The 15,471-nt window shown below is 46.3% G+C and overlaps 2 protein-coding genes across 2 annotated transcripts; both read left to right on the top strand.

Moving 5' to 3' along the window:
* LOC104748891 (serine/arginine repetitive matrix protein 1-like) lies at positions 6,059–6,762 on the top strand. The gene is made up of 2 exons (XM_010470470.1): positions 6,059–6,678; positions 6,756–6,762. The coding sequence occupies exons 1-2, from the start codon at positions 6,059–6,061 to the stop codon at positions 6,760–6,762; spliced, it is 627 nt and encodes a 208-aa protein (XP_010468772.1).
* Positions 7,426–7,937, top strand: LOC109129240. Its single transcript, XM_019237010.1, has 2 exons — positions 7,426–7,627; positions 7,716–7,937. The coding sequence occupies exons 1-2, from the start codon at positions 7,487–7,489 to the stop codon at positions 7,929–7,931; spliced, it is 357 nt and encodes a 118-aa protein (XP_019092555.1). The 5' UTR covers positions 7,426–7,486; the 3' UTR covers positions 7,932–7,937.

Genomic DNA, 15,471 nt, shown 5'->3' with positions numbered 1-15,471 from the left:
GTGTCTCCGAAAACCTCCAAAAAAGAAAATCCATATTCGTGTATATGGACGCCGAAGGGAAAACTCCTGGACTTGTCGGGAACTGAGATAAAGCCCACACCTGCCTTGCCGGGGAACACTCAAACAGAACATGATTAATGGTCTCCTCATGAACCCCACAAAGCGAACACTGAGTATCACAGCCCACACCACGTCTCTGAAGATTAGTGGAAACCGCCACACAGCCGGTAACCACTTGCCACAAAAAATGTCGAATCTTAGGCGGGCACCGGTATTCCAAACAAAAGCTTGTAATTGAGTAATATGAGGGCCGATAACTTTCCCCCCTGAGGCAGGGACCTTTTGTTACTGCAAAACAGCATACCCAGACTTAACTGTATATTTACCCGTTTTTGTGAAATGCCAGCCCAACAAGTCTGGCGATTCCGGCTGTCCTAAAGGTAAGGCCGAAATAGTGGCAACATCTTCTGGCACAAAAGTGGCCGTAAGTAGAGCCATGTTCCAGGAATTGGAATTCCTGTCGACGAAAGAGTTAACTCGGAGCGTGGGGTCGAAGGTCGACCCACAGCTCAATGCTGGTCTCGGGGATTGTGCAGGAATCCAGGGATCATTCCAGACGGAAATCGATTCACCTGATCCTACCCGTTTAATGAGTCCTTTGTGTACCAGAGAGCGAGCAGACACCATACTCCGCCAACCATATGATGGGGAATATGATTTAATTGGATCCAAAGGATCTGAATGTCTATAATAGCGGCCCTTAAAGACCCGAGCAAATAAAGAGTCTGGTACTGTAATCAACCGCCATAGTTGCTTTGCCAGGAACGCAGTATTACAGTCATCCAAACACCAAAAACCCAAACCTCCATCCGACTTACTGAGACACAATCTATCCCATGCTACCCAATGTAATCCCCTCGATTCTCCCGATGAGCTCCACCAGAAATTGGAAATCGCGTTGTTTAACTTCCTTGTAACCCCTTTCGGAAGCCGAAAGCAGGACATCACAAAAGTTGGAACAGCTGTAGCCACCGACTTAATCATCACCTCTTTCCCCCCCCTTGGACAAGAGCCGAGCCGGCCATGCACCCGCCCGAGCTTGTAATCTATCCTGAACGAAGGAAAAAAATTTTGTTTTAGACCCACCCAGACTCTCCGGAATACCCAAGTATGAACTCATACCACCCATAGTTGTAATTCCAAGGACCCCTTTAAGCTCCTCTCGGAGGGTACCATCTACTGTATGGCCGAATTGAATCGACGCTTTCTGGAAATTTATCTTTTGACCCGAAACCCGCTCATATTGCTTAAGGATCCCAAGGACAACCTCACACTGATCCTTCGAAGCCCGACAGAAAAACAAACTGTCATCTGCGAACAACAAATGGGAAATCGTCGGGCAAGCCGTCGACACCCTAATCCCTGTAATAAGTTTGGCCTCCTCCGCCTTCCGAAAATTAGCAATAAGCACCTCCGTGCATAGAATAAAAAGATAAGGTGATAAAGGATCCCCTTGGCGCAGTCCCCAATGGGGAACAATGGAACCATGTGGTTGCCCATTTAGTAAAACCTTGTAACTAACGGACGTGATACACCATATAATCCAAGTGATCCATTTCTCACAGAAACCAAACTTCCGCAATAAATGTGCAATGAAAGGCCACTCTACCCGATTATATGCTTTGCTCATGTCTGTCTTGATGGCCATAAACTTTCCTTTACATGAAGGGTTAGTCCGTAACCCGTGAAACATCTCTTGAGCAATCAGAATGTTATCCGAGATGAGCCGACCCTCTACAAAAGCCGGCTGCATCTCCGAAACCAGAGAAGGCAGTAACGTGCGTAACCTCTGACACAAAACCTTTGAAATAATCTTATACCCAACATTACAGAGGCTAATGGGCCTCAATTCTGTCATCCGTGTTGGTTTATCCACTTTAGGGATAAGGCAAATATTTGTCATATTCAACCTCTTATCAAAAACCCCGTCTCGTAGGAAGGAGTTTACCATAAGAACCAAGTCCGCCGTGACCGTCCCCCACGCCTTCTGATAAAACAAAGCCGTCATCCCATCTGGGCCTGGGGCCTTATCCGGGTGCATCAAAAACACCACTTCCTTAACCTCCTTTTCAGTAACCTCTTTAGTCAGGAAATCATTTGTGTCCTCGGTAACCACAGAACGAACCTCACTCAGGGCTTCAGAGAAACCTGCCGGATCAGACGATGTGAATAAATCCTCAAAATAAGTTACCGCAATATTTTGAATTGAGGCCTCCTCGGTTGACCAATTACCATCTTCATCATGAAGACCAATAATCCTATTTTTAACCCTCCGTTGCTTTGTTTGGGGGTGGAAATAACTAGTGTTGTAGTCACCAAGCTTCATCCACCGACTCCTACTCTTCTGATACCAGTAAATTTCCTCATCCCGATAGGCCTTCCTCAAACTCTAAGTCAAAGCCGCAATCTCTTCAACAGTGGTTGCATCATTCGATTGAGCCGTTGCCAATCTTGTCTTTAATTCCTCGATTGTTTCTCGCCCATATGGCTCTTGTTCCTTCCTCCACCTTGAAATCGCCGCCCGACAGGAGACAATCTTCTCAAACACCTTGCCCAAAGCAGAACCTGCACCGGACGCCCAACCCGTAGCAATAGTGCCAAGCAGACCCTCTTTGTCCAACCAACGCCTGTCGAAACGAAAGACGCTCTTCCGCGACGGACTTTATCATCCAGAGAAGCTAAAATTGGTTTGTGATCCGACGCAATCATCGGTAGGTATTCCGTAAAGGCATTACTAAACATATCATGCCACGCCTCATTAGCTAAGGCTCTATCCAGGCGACACCTAATCGGCTTTTTATCCCGCCAGCCTCTCCAAGAAAGACTATCTCCAACCGATGGAAACTCAAGTAAACCACAGTTACGGATCATAGTGTTAAACGGCACGAAAGAAGAAGCATGACGCAATTTCCCCCCGCGCTTTTCATGATTGCCTTTTAATTCATTGAAATCCCCAATTAGAAACCAAGGTGAGTCCCGATTTAGGCCAATTCTCGTTAACCGTTCCCATACCGCATCCCGGTTCTTTAGAACAGGATCACCATAAATAAAAGACAGATAAATAGTCTTCCCTTGGAAATCAACTTCCACATCAATCAATCTATTGGATGCAAATAAAATTGAAACATGAAAATTATTATTATAAAATAGGGCTAAACCGCCACTACAACCAACTGGTTCAACTGTTTTTAAAGAGAAATAACCAAAATGACCAACAAAAGGTTCTAAAATAGAAAAAGATTGTCTAGTCTCAGAGAGGAACAAGAAATCAGGACGATGCTTCCTCCATAGATCTCTGAGATAGCCAATTGTCGCCTTATTACCCAAACCCTGACAATTCCAGCTTAGAACCTTCATTTATCAGTTTTTGGAAGTGGTGGTTTAGGACCACCCATTGCCTCCTTCTCCACCCCATGTGGTTTTAGCAGGGACCCCGGTAAGAACTGAACCCTTCAGAGCTGGACGCTTGCGGGGAGTACGGACGTAGACATTTAACTTCTTCGACCCCATACCTTTAAGACCCATGACACCTTTACCTTTGCGTTGCTTGGGCAGAGAGCCTTCCGCCATGACTTGCTGATCCACCTCCATCCCCTCAACACCATCGCCATCGGACATATTGGCCTCTTGGGCCTCCATAGTCTCCCCCGAGCCACCTAAGCCCCCAATTGCAGCAGCATCCACTTTCGGTGGAAGACTAGTCTCAATGGGTTCCTCTGAGCCTAGGGAGCACTCTCCCACAAGCCCTGCGACAACATTAACAATACCTTCTCCACCTACCTCAGAATCGATACTCGCACCCTCCTCCCCAGTTTCTGGCAAACCACAATCCCCAGCTTGGCCTTGTCCTTCTTCAACCACTGAAGCCAAATCCGCATTAGTCTTTGTCCCCTCCGCTTCCATGGATACATCAACACTAGTATCCTCCTCTTGAAACAACACTTTGCGGACCACTTTGGTTGGAATGGATACACCAGTCACCACCTGCGAAGCAGAGACCTCTCCCTCTTCCCTCACCACCGGGAGCTCCACATGTTCCGTACCCACAATCTCCTTAACAGCCAAACTTGAGTGATAATGATCAATGTCCTGAACAGAAGACTGGAATCGTCTCTGTTTAGCCATCGGTTCCCTTGCTGATAAGTCAGCCCTAGGCTTTGCACCCTTAGCATATCTCCCCTCAAAAGGTCGCTTGCCTTCCGCTTGAGAAACCTCCCCTGAGTGCTTGCCTTTAGGACCATTCTTATACCCCCGCTCATGACCAGAACCCTGTCTCCCTGAAGATAAGACAGCCCCTTTGTAGCTCTTAGCTTGACGATCTTCAGGTTCGTCATGATGCAGAACCGGAACATCAGAAACCACTGGTGGTTTCAGCAACGGGCAGTGATCATCGTCATGGCACAGGCTGAAACAGTGCCGACAGTAGCCGTATAACCGTTCATACCGGAGCGACACCACAGTCTCCTCACCATTGTGAAACTCTACTTCAGTCTCAAAACTCAAAGGCCTGAACCCATTGATTGTAACCTGAACTCGGCCACCATCAATGTCAACCGCCTCAACACGCCCCAAATCCGCAGCGATCCCTTTGAATGTTGGCTCAGCCCAGAACTGGAATGGAACCCCCATGATGTGGACCCAAAAAGTTAAGGAGGAAGGATACTGAGGATCCACCGTCGGTGACCATCGAACCATTGACACCATCCAATGGTCAAAGTCAAACGGAGTCATCTTCAAGACCTTCACCATGTCTTCTTCCTCGTCGAAGTCAAACTGGAATTTACCCATTCCCAGGTCTGCACCAACCACCTTCCCTTCTAACTGCCAGATACGCGGAAACATGATGAGAAGAGCTTTCATGTCTTGGCGTCTGGGATTGAAACACCTTCCGACCACCGTCTTGGAATAACCTTCAATCAGAGCCGTGTTATCAAAGAACGGGATCTTCACCTTCCTCTTGTTCACAGCAGGAACCGTAGACCCAAGAAGCTGACTCTTACTCATCAACATACTCTGAGACATTATCGCAGACACAGGGAACTGAAAAGATCGCACTATGAGGGGTAGCAAAAGATGGAGAGAATGATGAGTTCTCCTTCTGACCCGAGAAGCCCTTATATACCCCAACCAGATCTTCAACAATAACGAAGCAATCGCACCCTTGAAAGCCAAATCTCCCGAAATCCTCCGAAGATATCCAAACCAGCCCTCATAGCAATATTCTTCACTGTGTGACCGGAAACATCGTCGCCATATCCGTCCAAGATCACCAAGGACTTTACTCCACCGCGAATCAAATCCACCCCAAGAATAAAACCCAGATATTTGTATTCCATTTCCAACGTTGATAACTGATACCCATAAAACCAGAATCGAAACCAAATCCAAAATATACCACAGACAGCGGGAAGAAAATCAGATCCCAGAGATCCCCAAATCACAACCCTTTAATCCCAAATCGAGTACAATCAGACGCAACCACTGATAGCAAATCGAAAACCCATAACAAATGCATGAGAACCCGCAAGAATCGAGAATCAAGAACCCCGAACAAACGCACATCAAGAAATTAGGTCAAAACCCCGATATCGCCATCGTCGTCGCCATACGTTCTTTTTTGTTTCAATATTCATTAAGTATTAATAAGTACTAAAATAATTTAAATTTGTAATTATAATTTTTAGAATAATAATAAATTCATTTTATTATTATAATTTCTATCTTAATTACAATTTCTATCTTAATCATTTAAATGTTTAAGGCCCAAACCCACTACCTAATTATCTAATTAGGCCTTGTAATTCCTAAAAACCCATTAACCCACTAACTAACCTAAACCCATTAACCCACTAACTAACCTAAAAAACATAATCTCACGACACAACTCACAACACAACTCTCAGTTTCTTCGAAACTCTATCGCCTCTATCTCTCAAACCCTAATCTCACAACACAACTCTCACTCTCTTCGAATCTATCAGTCTCCATCACCAAGAAGATGCCAAATCGAGGGAAGAAGAGGAAGGTTGGTCCTAACGTTACTCAGAGAGCGACAGGGGCAACACCAAATCGACGGCCTAATACTCTGCCTAGTCGGTACAACTTCACGCCGGCGGGACAAGATCCTCCTCCTCTGCAGACGCCTGAAGCACAAGTCGGCAGTTTGCAACGACAGTCTCCAGCCCAGATCCGGAACTATACTCCGCCGCAACAACTTTTTCAGAACTCATCTACACATCCACCTCCACCCAAGCTACACCGGACTCCTTCAGAAGAAGTCCACTTCAATCCACGGACTCAGGGGAGAAGTCATGATGTCTCTCCGCCTTCTCCAGTTCGACCCTCTCAAACTCAGGCGAGACTTCAGGTGAGAAGTCAGGCCAGAAGTCGGGAAGTCTCTCCGCCTTCTCCAGTTCGACCCTCACAACCTCAGGCGAGAAGTCAGTCGCATCCATCGCATCCATCATCTCAAGGGAACAACTTTGAAGAAGAATCTTCTCCGGTGTTGCCCGAACTACAGTCCGATGTGTTGCGTGCTCTAAATGCATTGCTTGTGGTTCCAGACAGGGATCAGTTCACCACTGTCCTCTCTCCCACACCCGCACCGAACACCCAATGGTATGATTTTCCTCTTCAATTATTGTGGTCTTGTCTTGTGCGAATATAAATGATTGTGGTTTGTCTTGTGCGAATAGCTTCTAAGTTGGTCTTGTCTTGTGCGAATAACAATGATTGTGGTCTTGTGGTCTTGTCTTGTGCAAATAGCAATGATTTTCCTCTTCAATTACTGTGGTCTTCTCCTGTGCGAATAGAAATGGTTGTGGTTTGTCTTGTGCGAATAGCTTCTAAGTTGGTCTTGTCTTGTGCGAATAACAATGATTGTGGTCTTGTGGTCTTGTCTTGTGCGAATAACAATGATTTTCCTCTTCAATTACTATGGTCTAGTCTTGTGCGAATAGAAATGGTTGTGGTTTTTCTTGTGCGAATAGCTTCTAAGTTGGTCTTGTCTTGTGCGAATAACAATTAGTGTTGATCTTACTTATTTTATTGGTTCATGTGTATGGAGGTTTACTCGTGACAAAGGATCGAAACTTGTTCGGAAGATTACTAAAATTCTTCAAAACAAATTCGAAGGTTCCTTCTACAGCTGGACATGTGTGCCGCGGGACAAACAAGAGAGATACTTCCTTGAGTTCGCGGTAAGGATAGCTCCTTTTTACATAGCTTTCATACATAGCTTTACATGTCTTTTTACTCACAATAGCTCATTTTTTTCTAGAAAACCCACACTTGGGATCCTTTGATAACCGGGACTGTTCAAGCTTACTTTGAGGGAATCTTTCAAAACCGGATCAAAGACATGGTTAGCAGTGTGAGGACTAGTCGAGTTCAACCAAACTGGATTGGCGACACTCTCTGGATTACGATGGAGGATTACTGGGACATTGAAGAAGCACAACAAAGGAGTAAAACCTACTCTGATGCCCGTATGTCTGACCGTAACGGCCTAGGTCCTCACGTACACCTCTCAGGGCCAAAGTCGTATCGACAGCTTCAAGACGAAATGGTTAAGTAGCTGTTATTTTTGCCACTTTCAATTCTTACATAGCTGTTATTTTTTTTAGTTAATATTTGTTTCTTTGCTAACATTGCAGGTTGAGGAATTGGGAAGAGAAGTCCGACTTGGTGAGGTTTTTATCAAGGCACATACAAAGCCTGATGGTACATATGTTGATCGGAAGGCAGAGAAGATTGCTGGAACTTATGAGAAGACTGTTCAAGAGAGGTTGTCTCAGCTCGAGGCAGAGTCTTTTGCTGTGTCGGATGGAGAATCACGGCCACGGGACCTCACAACAGAAGAATATACATAAATTTTCCTTGAGGTAACTTTTTTAAAAAACCAATACACATTTATAGTTTCATTTGTCATCCACTAATCTTAACTTTTCTCTTATTTTCAAGTCCACTGAGAAAGATACAAGAGGAACACCTTATGGAGTTGGAAGCCTCAAGGACTGCCTTGTCAATGGAAAGCATAAGCAAGCATGTGGCTCTTCTACCTTTGTGGCTCTCGAAGAACAGTTGAAGGAAGCTCAACGCATGATAGAAGAACAGGCTGCTCAACTGCGGAGGCATGATGCAGAAACAGCTGTGCGTGAAGCTGAGCAATTCAAACGTATTGCTGCCCAAGCTGAGCAATCCAAAGTTATTGCTGCCCAGAACGACAAGATTGACCATTTATCAGTCGTCGAGGATTTTCTGAGGGAATGTGATCCGCGGTTTGAGAATTTCGTTGCAAGGAAACAGACAACCACAGAACCTCTTCTCCAAGATGATCCAACTCCAACTTCATCAACCGCTGCTTAATAGGTTTCTTCTATGTCTTAACTCTTTTTGGATGAACTCTATCTCACTCTACTCGGATGAACTCTATCTCTCGCTCTTTTGTATGAACTCATTGCCACTTTTGTATGAACTCTATCTCATCCTCTTTTGATTTCTGTAACTTGAACATGTAGTGTATTTCAATATTTCGATATTATGTCTTTCTTAATTCGAATCTTTCAATTAATATTGGTATACAAGAATGAAAAGAAGAGGATAATGGGAATGAAAAGAAGAGGATAATGGGAAATTAGTATATGAAACTTTCAAATAATGAAATCAACAGCAGTGGCTAAATAGTCGTAACATACAGATTCTAAAATCAACATCAGTGGCCAAATAGTCGTAATGTAGTTTCTAAATAGTCACTACGGTAAGTGACTATATAGCGACTATAAACACTCAGTTACTAATTAATCACACTATAGTCGTAATATAGTTGTATTTTAACGACTATGAGACGACTACGTAATGACCATATAACGACTACATTATATGGTCGTACAGTAGTCGCTAAAAGGCGACTATAAATACGACTACATAAATTAGCGACTATCGATCTCCGACTGCTTGAGTTAGTCGCTATTTGGTCATAAACACAGTTTATACGACTACAAACCGACTAATAGTGTAATCGCTAACCGCCTGTTTTCTTGTAGTGTTGACCATTAGGCTATTTACATCACTAATAAGTATACATAAAATAAACGTTTTATATTTTTATCTGGTGCACTTGCACCCTCTCTAATGAACGTGGGTCCGCCTCTGTATGCATATATATATATATATGTTGTTACGTTCAAAATGCAGATTTATCACTACTTTTTTTTTGTTATAATTGAGCAGGTATTCAGATTATTCATTCCTCGACATCAAAACAAGTGTTCAAACTATTTCCAGGATATCTTTACTTCCAAAAATGGGAATAGGCTGTCCATTGTGCACGAAGCCCTGAATCCACGAGTTACACCGGAGATGAATGATCAGCTGATCAAAATGCCTTCTGCTGAGGAGATCAGAGAAGCTTGCTTCTCTATCCATCCGGACAAAGCACCGGGGCCTGATGGGTTTTCGGCCTGCTTTCTTTGTATCTGGATCCCTCCCTCGGAATATAAACCACACCCATGTTAGACTCATCCCAAAGATCCTCAGCCCTACAAAAGTCTCGGATTATCGACCCATTGCGCTCTGCTCTGTTTACTACAAGATCATTGCAAAGCTCCTATCTCACCGTCTCCAACCAATCCTAGCAAGCTGCATATCAGAAAATCAGTCAGCTTTTGTTCCCCAACGAGCTATCTCAGATAACGTCCTAATTACACATGAAGCTCTTCACTATTTAATGACATCAGAGGCTAAAATAAGATGCTTTATGGCTGTCAAGACAGACATGAGCAAGGCTTATGATCGCCTAGAGTGGGACTTTATCAAAGTTGTTCTTCACAGATTAGGTTTCAATCACCAATGGACTACCTGGATCATGCAATGCATAACTACGGTATCGTATGCATACCTTATCAATGGTCAGGCTAAAGGACTGGTGAATCCGCACCGGGGCATTCTCCAAGGCGATCCACTTTCTCCCTACATCTTCATTTGTTGTAGTGAAGTCCTCTCGGGGCTCTGCCACAATGCTCAAGCTCAGGGATGATTTTTTGGCTTGTGAGTGTCAAAGCAAAGTCCACGAGTAAACCACCTCTTATTCGCGGACGATACCATGTTCTTCAGCCGTTCAAACAAGCAAAACTGCCGAACCCTGAAGGATATCCTGCACAAATATGAGGAGGCATCTTGATGTGATCGCAGGACGCGACCTCGGACAAGAAGACCAAGACACGCCGGACGCGATTGAGACGCCTGACCAAGACGCATCGGACGCGGCCAAGACAACCACTTCGGACGTGGCCAAAGCTCCAACAATCCTTCCCGGAGCCACCACATGCTCCAAGAGCTCAGCGAAGGCGGCCAAGCAACGTCTCAATCTATTCGTCCGGTCATTCGCTCAACACCAGCCATCCCATGAAGACTCCGATGGCTCAGTTCGCTTAGTCTTCACTCGAGCGCACCATTGCTCACCTTGCCTAATTTCAACAAAACTTTTGAAGTCGAGTGTGATGCGTCGGGAGTCGGAGTTGGAGCCATCTTGACCCAAGGAGGCCGACCAGTTGCATATTATAGTGAGAAGCTTAGGGGTGCAGCGCTTAACTACCCAACGTATGACAAGGAGTTGTACGCCCTCGTTCGTGCGATGGAGGTTTGGCAACACTACTTGTTGGCGCGAGAATTTGTGATTCACACCGATCACGAGACCTTGAAGCATCTCCGCGGCCAAACCAACCTCAAGAGGCGCCATGCGAAGTTGTTGGAGTTCATAGAATCTTTCCCTTACGTCATTAAATACAAGAAGGGCAAAGAAAATGTGGTTGCCGATGCTTTGTCAGGGAGACACGCTCTCATCACTACTATTGACGCGCGAGTGTTGGGTTTTGAAAGCATCAAGGATGCTTACGCTGGGGACGCAGAGTTTGGAGATTGTTTTCAGAACCATGGGAAGGGAATTAACACCAAATTCTACCTTCATGAGGGGTTCCTGTTCAGAGGACGTCGGCTGTGTATACCAAATGGCTCTATCCGGGAGTTACTTTTTCGTAAAGCTCATAGTGGTGGTTTAGCGGGTCATTTCGGTATCACCAAGACCTTGGCCGTGCTCAAAGAGCATTTCTACTAGCCAAAGATGTGTAGTATGGTGGAGAAACACGTTGGTCGATGCATCGTTTGTCGCACTTCTAAGTCGACAACTCACCCGCATGGCCTCTACATGCCTTTGCCCGTGTCAACCGCACCATGGATCGATCTCTCCATGGATTTCATCCTCGGCCTACCCCTTTTGACGCATAGAGATAGTATCATGGTGGTTGTTGATAGGTTCTCGAAGATGGCTCACTTCATCCCGTGCCACAAGAACAATGATGCTGTGCAATTGGCGAATCTGTTCTTTAGTCATGTCATAAGGCTCCATGGCGTTCCTCGCACCATCATATCTGATCGGGATCCCAAGTTTCTTGGCCACGTTTGGTGCACTATTTGGCGAAAGCTCGGGATGAAGCTCCTTTACTCCACCGCGGCTCATCCTCAAACCAATGGCCAAACGGATGTTGTCAACACATCAATAGACGCTTTACTCCACACAGCTATCGCAAGCAACAAAGGCTCCTGGCTCAAGTGCATTCCGATCATCGAGTTCGCATACAACCAGGCGGTGCACTCTTGCTTTAACCTGCATATCATACGGGAGTCTTAGTGGAGAGCGTTCTCTGGTTATCATCCCTAGTCATCCACGAAGAAGTCACCGTTCGAGGTCGCATACGGATTCAAGCCATTGACGCCACTGGATCTCCTCCCTATACCACCAAATGAAGCCGAGAATCAAGATGGAGCCGCAAGAGCAGAAATGGTTAAAGCGTTGCACGAGGATGTTCGAGCCAACATCGAACAAAGGAACGCGCAATATGCACGCTTTCTCAACCAAGGCCGTAAACCGATGCTATTCAAGCCCGGCGACTGGGTGTGGCTTCACTTAAGACCAGAGAGGTTCTAGCAGAAACGAAAGGATAAGCTCAGCCCGCGTGGAGACGGTCCCTTCCGAGTCGTTGAAAGGATCAACGACAATGCTTACCGACTCGAGCTTCCAGGTGAGTTTGGCACATCTACCTCTTTCAATGTCACTGACCTCGTTCCATTTGATGTAGGTGAAGACGGAGATGTTTTGGGGACAAAACCTTTTCAAGGGGGAGGGAATGATGTGATCGCAGGACGCGACCTCGGCCAAGTAGATCAAGACATGCCGGACGCAACCGAGACGCCTGACCAAGACGCATCGGATGCAGCTAAGACAACCACTTCGGACGCGGCCAAAGCTCCAACAATCCTTCCCGGAGCCACCACACGGTCCAAGAGCTCAGCGAAGGCGACCAAGCAACGTCTCAATCTATTTGTCCGGTCATTCGCTCAACACCAGCCGTCCCATAAAGACTCCAAAGGCTCAGTTCGCTTAGTCTTCACTCTTACCCAATAGTGAAGACGAACAAGTCGCTCAAAGCAAGAAAGTGTACTCTTTTTACTTACTCCGGGTTTTTCCCAATGGGTTTACCGGAGAAGGTTTTAACGAGGCATGTAGCTTGGCGCACAATGCCTAAAGCCAAGTTGCTTCCCGCGCAAGGCCAAGGCGGTTATCTCTTTTATTTCTTGTCGTTGGTTTAAATTTGAACTTTGGGGAATATTCCTCTCTTGATGCTTTTGCTTATGAACGTTGAGAGAGTTTGTGGCTAGCGTGTTAGTCAAAAGGTGGCGATGGGTTCTCATTGCAAACAGAACACGTCAAAGGATGATGTGTGGATCAAGATGAATCTGTGTGTCCTTAAGCCCCTACCTAAACCTAACTATTTAAACTTCTCTTAGCCCTTGTTCCTCCTGTAGACTTGAATGAAAATACAAACTTTTCTCAAGAGAGATTCTTGACTTGTCTCCATCCTTTCTTTAGATTAATCCGGGATTCATCTAAGAGAAAGAACCCTATCAAACCTTGAACCGGGTTCATCGTTTGATAGCGACCGTATCAAGAGAAGAGCCACAACTCTTGTGTCGTCTATCGTTCCACCTTCGTCAACCTCGAGTTCTTTCCCCACGAGCCCTCGAGTTCACCATCGAACCATCTCAACTCGCTTCCACCGTCGCTTCCATCGCAACCGTCCGATAACCACTTCCATTCGATCGCTATCGCATCCGTTCCATCCAACCGTCCTGTTCGAGGCCTCACGACCGTATTCCTAAACGGCTCGTTTGAATCGCTTCAAACTCCGTTTCGTTTGTTTCTCCCATAGATCCGAAGCCACGAGCCTTTGCCGAGTAAAGTCTTACTGATCTTAAGTTGACCGAGAGCTTGAGCCGCGAATGTTCCGCAACCGCGTCTCCGGGTCACATCACATCTGGTCAGCAAATAAATCAAGCAAAGTCCTCCATCACTATTTCCTCTAAAATGAGTATTGAAGTCAGGACGGAAGCCAAAAGAACACTAGGCATATCAAAAGAGGGTGGTCAAGGTAAATACCTGGGACTACCGGAGTTGTTTTGAGGCAAGAAAAAATATCTCTTCAGTGAAATTGTTGATAGGATTAAACAACGGGCCCTAAGTTGTTCATCTCGTTTCCTCTCATCTTCTGGTAAGCTAACTCTCCTTAAATCTATTATGGCGGCTATTCCATCTTACACAATGTCCTGTTTCAAGCTCCCCAACTCTTTGTGTAAATGTATTCAATTTGCGCTTACTCGGTTCTGGTGGGATTCTAACGATGGGAAAAAGAAAATGTGTTGGCTAGCGTGGAAAAAACTGGCAAAATCATTCAAAGACGAAGGTTTAGGGCTCAGAGACATCCAAACCTTCAATGATGTGTTACTGGCAAATATCAGCTGGAGACTTCTGTCAAACCCACACTATTTGCTGGCGAGTACTTTATTCGGGAAGTATTGCAGGAACACCTCCTTTACCGACTGTGCACCCCCTTCATCGGCTTCCCACGGATTGCAAAGCATATGTATTGGCAGGGATTTATTCAAACCCCACCTGTAACGCCCGCGTCCCGCAATCCTAAAGGGGGGCAATTTGTTTTAAGAAAAATGATAGCTAAATGAGCTTAAGTAGCTAAGCTACTAGCTCAATCAGCTGGAATAGGAGCTAAACGAGCTGAACAAGCTCGATGAACTAGTTAGCTCAGCTGAGCTGAGCTACACCAGCTGGTACACTAGCTAGGTCAGCTGGCCATCAGCTCAACTCAGCTCGGTTAACTGGTCCGGTGCTGACCCAGCTGAGTAGTCCGGTCAGCTTACACTCGAGCTGGAGGAGTGTGGTAGCTCGGTAGCGTGAGCGGTCACCACCGGAAGGGTGCGACTCTTCAAAGAGACGCGACCCATCGAAAAGGGGCGAGGAATGGGCGTGTCCTTTCATGGAACATACCCATTGGCGTCCTATATAAGGGATGGACGCCCAGCCTCTCATACACCATCATCCTTCCTTCGTCCATCGAAGCCTAAGAAGAAAAGGGGGTGCGGCTCGGCGAGTATTCTCGTTTGAACTGATGCGCACGCTACCTCTTTATCGAAGGTACGATGAGACGAGCGACGGGTTGGCAATCGGGCCGAGCCGATCGTAGGATAAGCGGTGTTTCGTCCAAAGAGTCGAACTGACCGCAGGATGATCGACGGTTCGATCATAGTGTCGGACCGATCGAATGGTAATTGACGATCTGCGTCCACGGACGGATCGATCAAGCGTCGACCGGTGATTCGATGGCTAGTCGGATCGGGCGATCTAAGGATCGACGATACGAGCCGTAGGTCGGATGGATCGGTCGGGTGGTCGACGAGTCAGTCGGAAGTATCAGCTTGGTCTGTGGATTGGCGACTCGATTATGGGGTCGGATCGTTTGATCGGACCTGACTCTGATACCAAGACCGACGAGTCGACCGGGGTACCAAGATATGACCGATAGGTCAACGGACGGTATGTGCGGTAAGCTTCGGACATGAGTGGTACGAGAAGCCGATAGAGCAACCGTACACCGTGATCCGAAGGGACTATAAGTCCCCATCCCTAAACTGTGCAAGCCTGTGGGGTTGGTTGGTNTTGGTTGTATGGCTATGCACCAAGGGATGGGTTAAGGTTAATATGATATTCCGCTGCGTATAAAGGTCCAAAGGCAAGGCCGCGAGCCAAAGCTAAGTGGACGGGTTAAAGGATATTCGGCCGGGAATAGGGCCGAGGGGAAGCCGTGACCGCGGACGCTGGGACGTCCGGGTCGGGGTCTTTCACCACCTGGGACGACTGCTAGGTAGTGGAGCTTCCACACCGATATGGAGAACACCATGGTTATCTCTCTCACAACCTCTTGCACCTATTGGCCCGCCTACTAAAGCCACCCAGAACCTCGCTGTCTCGGACCTCCTACTACCAAACTCGGCAACCTGGAACAG

The sequence above is a fragment of the Camelina sativa genome, chromosome 15, assembly GCF_000633955.1.
Source record: "Camelina sativa cultivar DH55 chromosome 15, Cs, whole genome shotgun sequence".
Lineage (NCBI taxonomy): Eukaryota > Viridiplantae > Streptophyta > Magnoliopsida > Brassicales > Brassicaceae > Camelina > Camelina sativa.
Note: the sequence above shows the minus strand (reverse complement) of the source record. Positions and strands in the feature narration are given on the sequence as shown.

What these genes read in the sequence shown, in the direction of transcription:
- LOC109129240 (XM_019237010.1), top strand. Translation starts at nt 7,487, where the DNA reads ATGGAGGATTACTGGGACATTGAAGAAGCACAACAAAGGAGTAAAACC. An exon ending in GACAGCTTCAAGACGAAATG is followed by an intron (nt 7,628 to 7,715) that starts GTTAAGTAGCTG and finishes CTAACATTGCAG; the next exon opens with GTTGAGGAATTGGGAAGAGA.
- LOC104748891 (XM_010470470.1), top strand. Translation starts at nt 6,059, where the DNA reads ATGCCAAATCGAGGGAAGAAGAGGAAGGTTGGTCCTAACGTTACTCAG.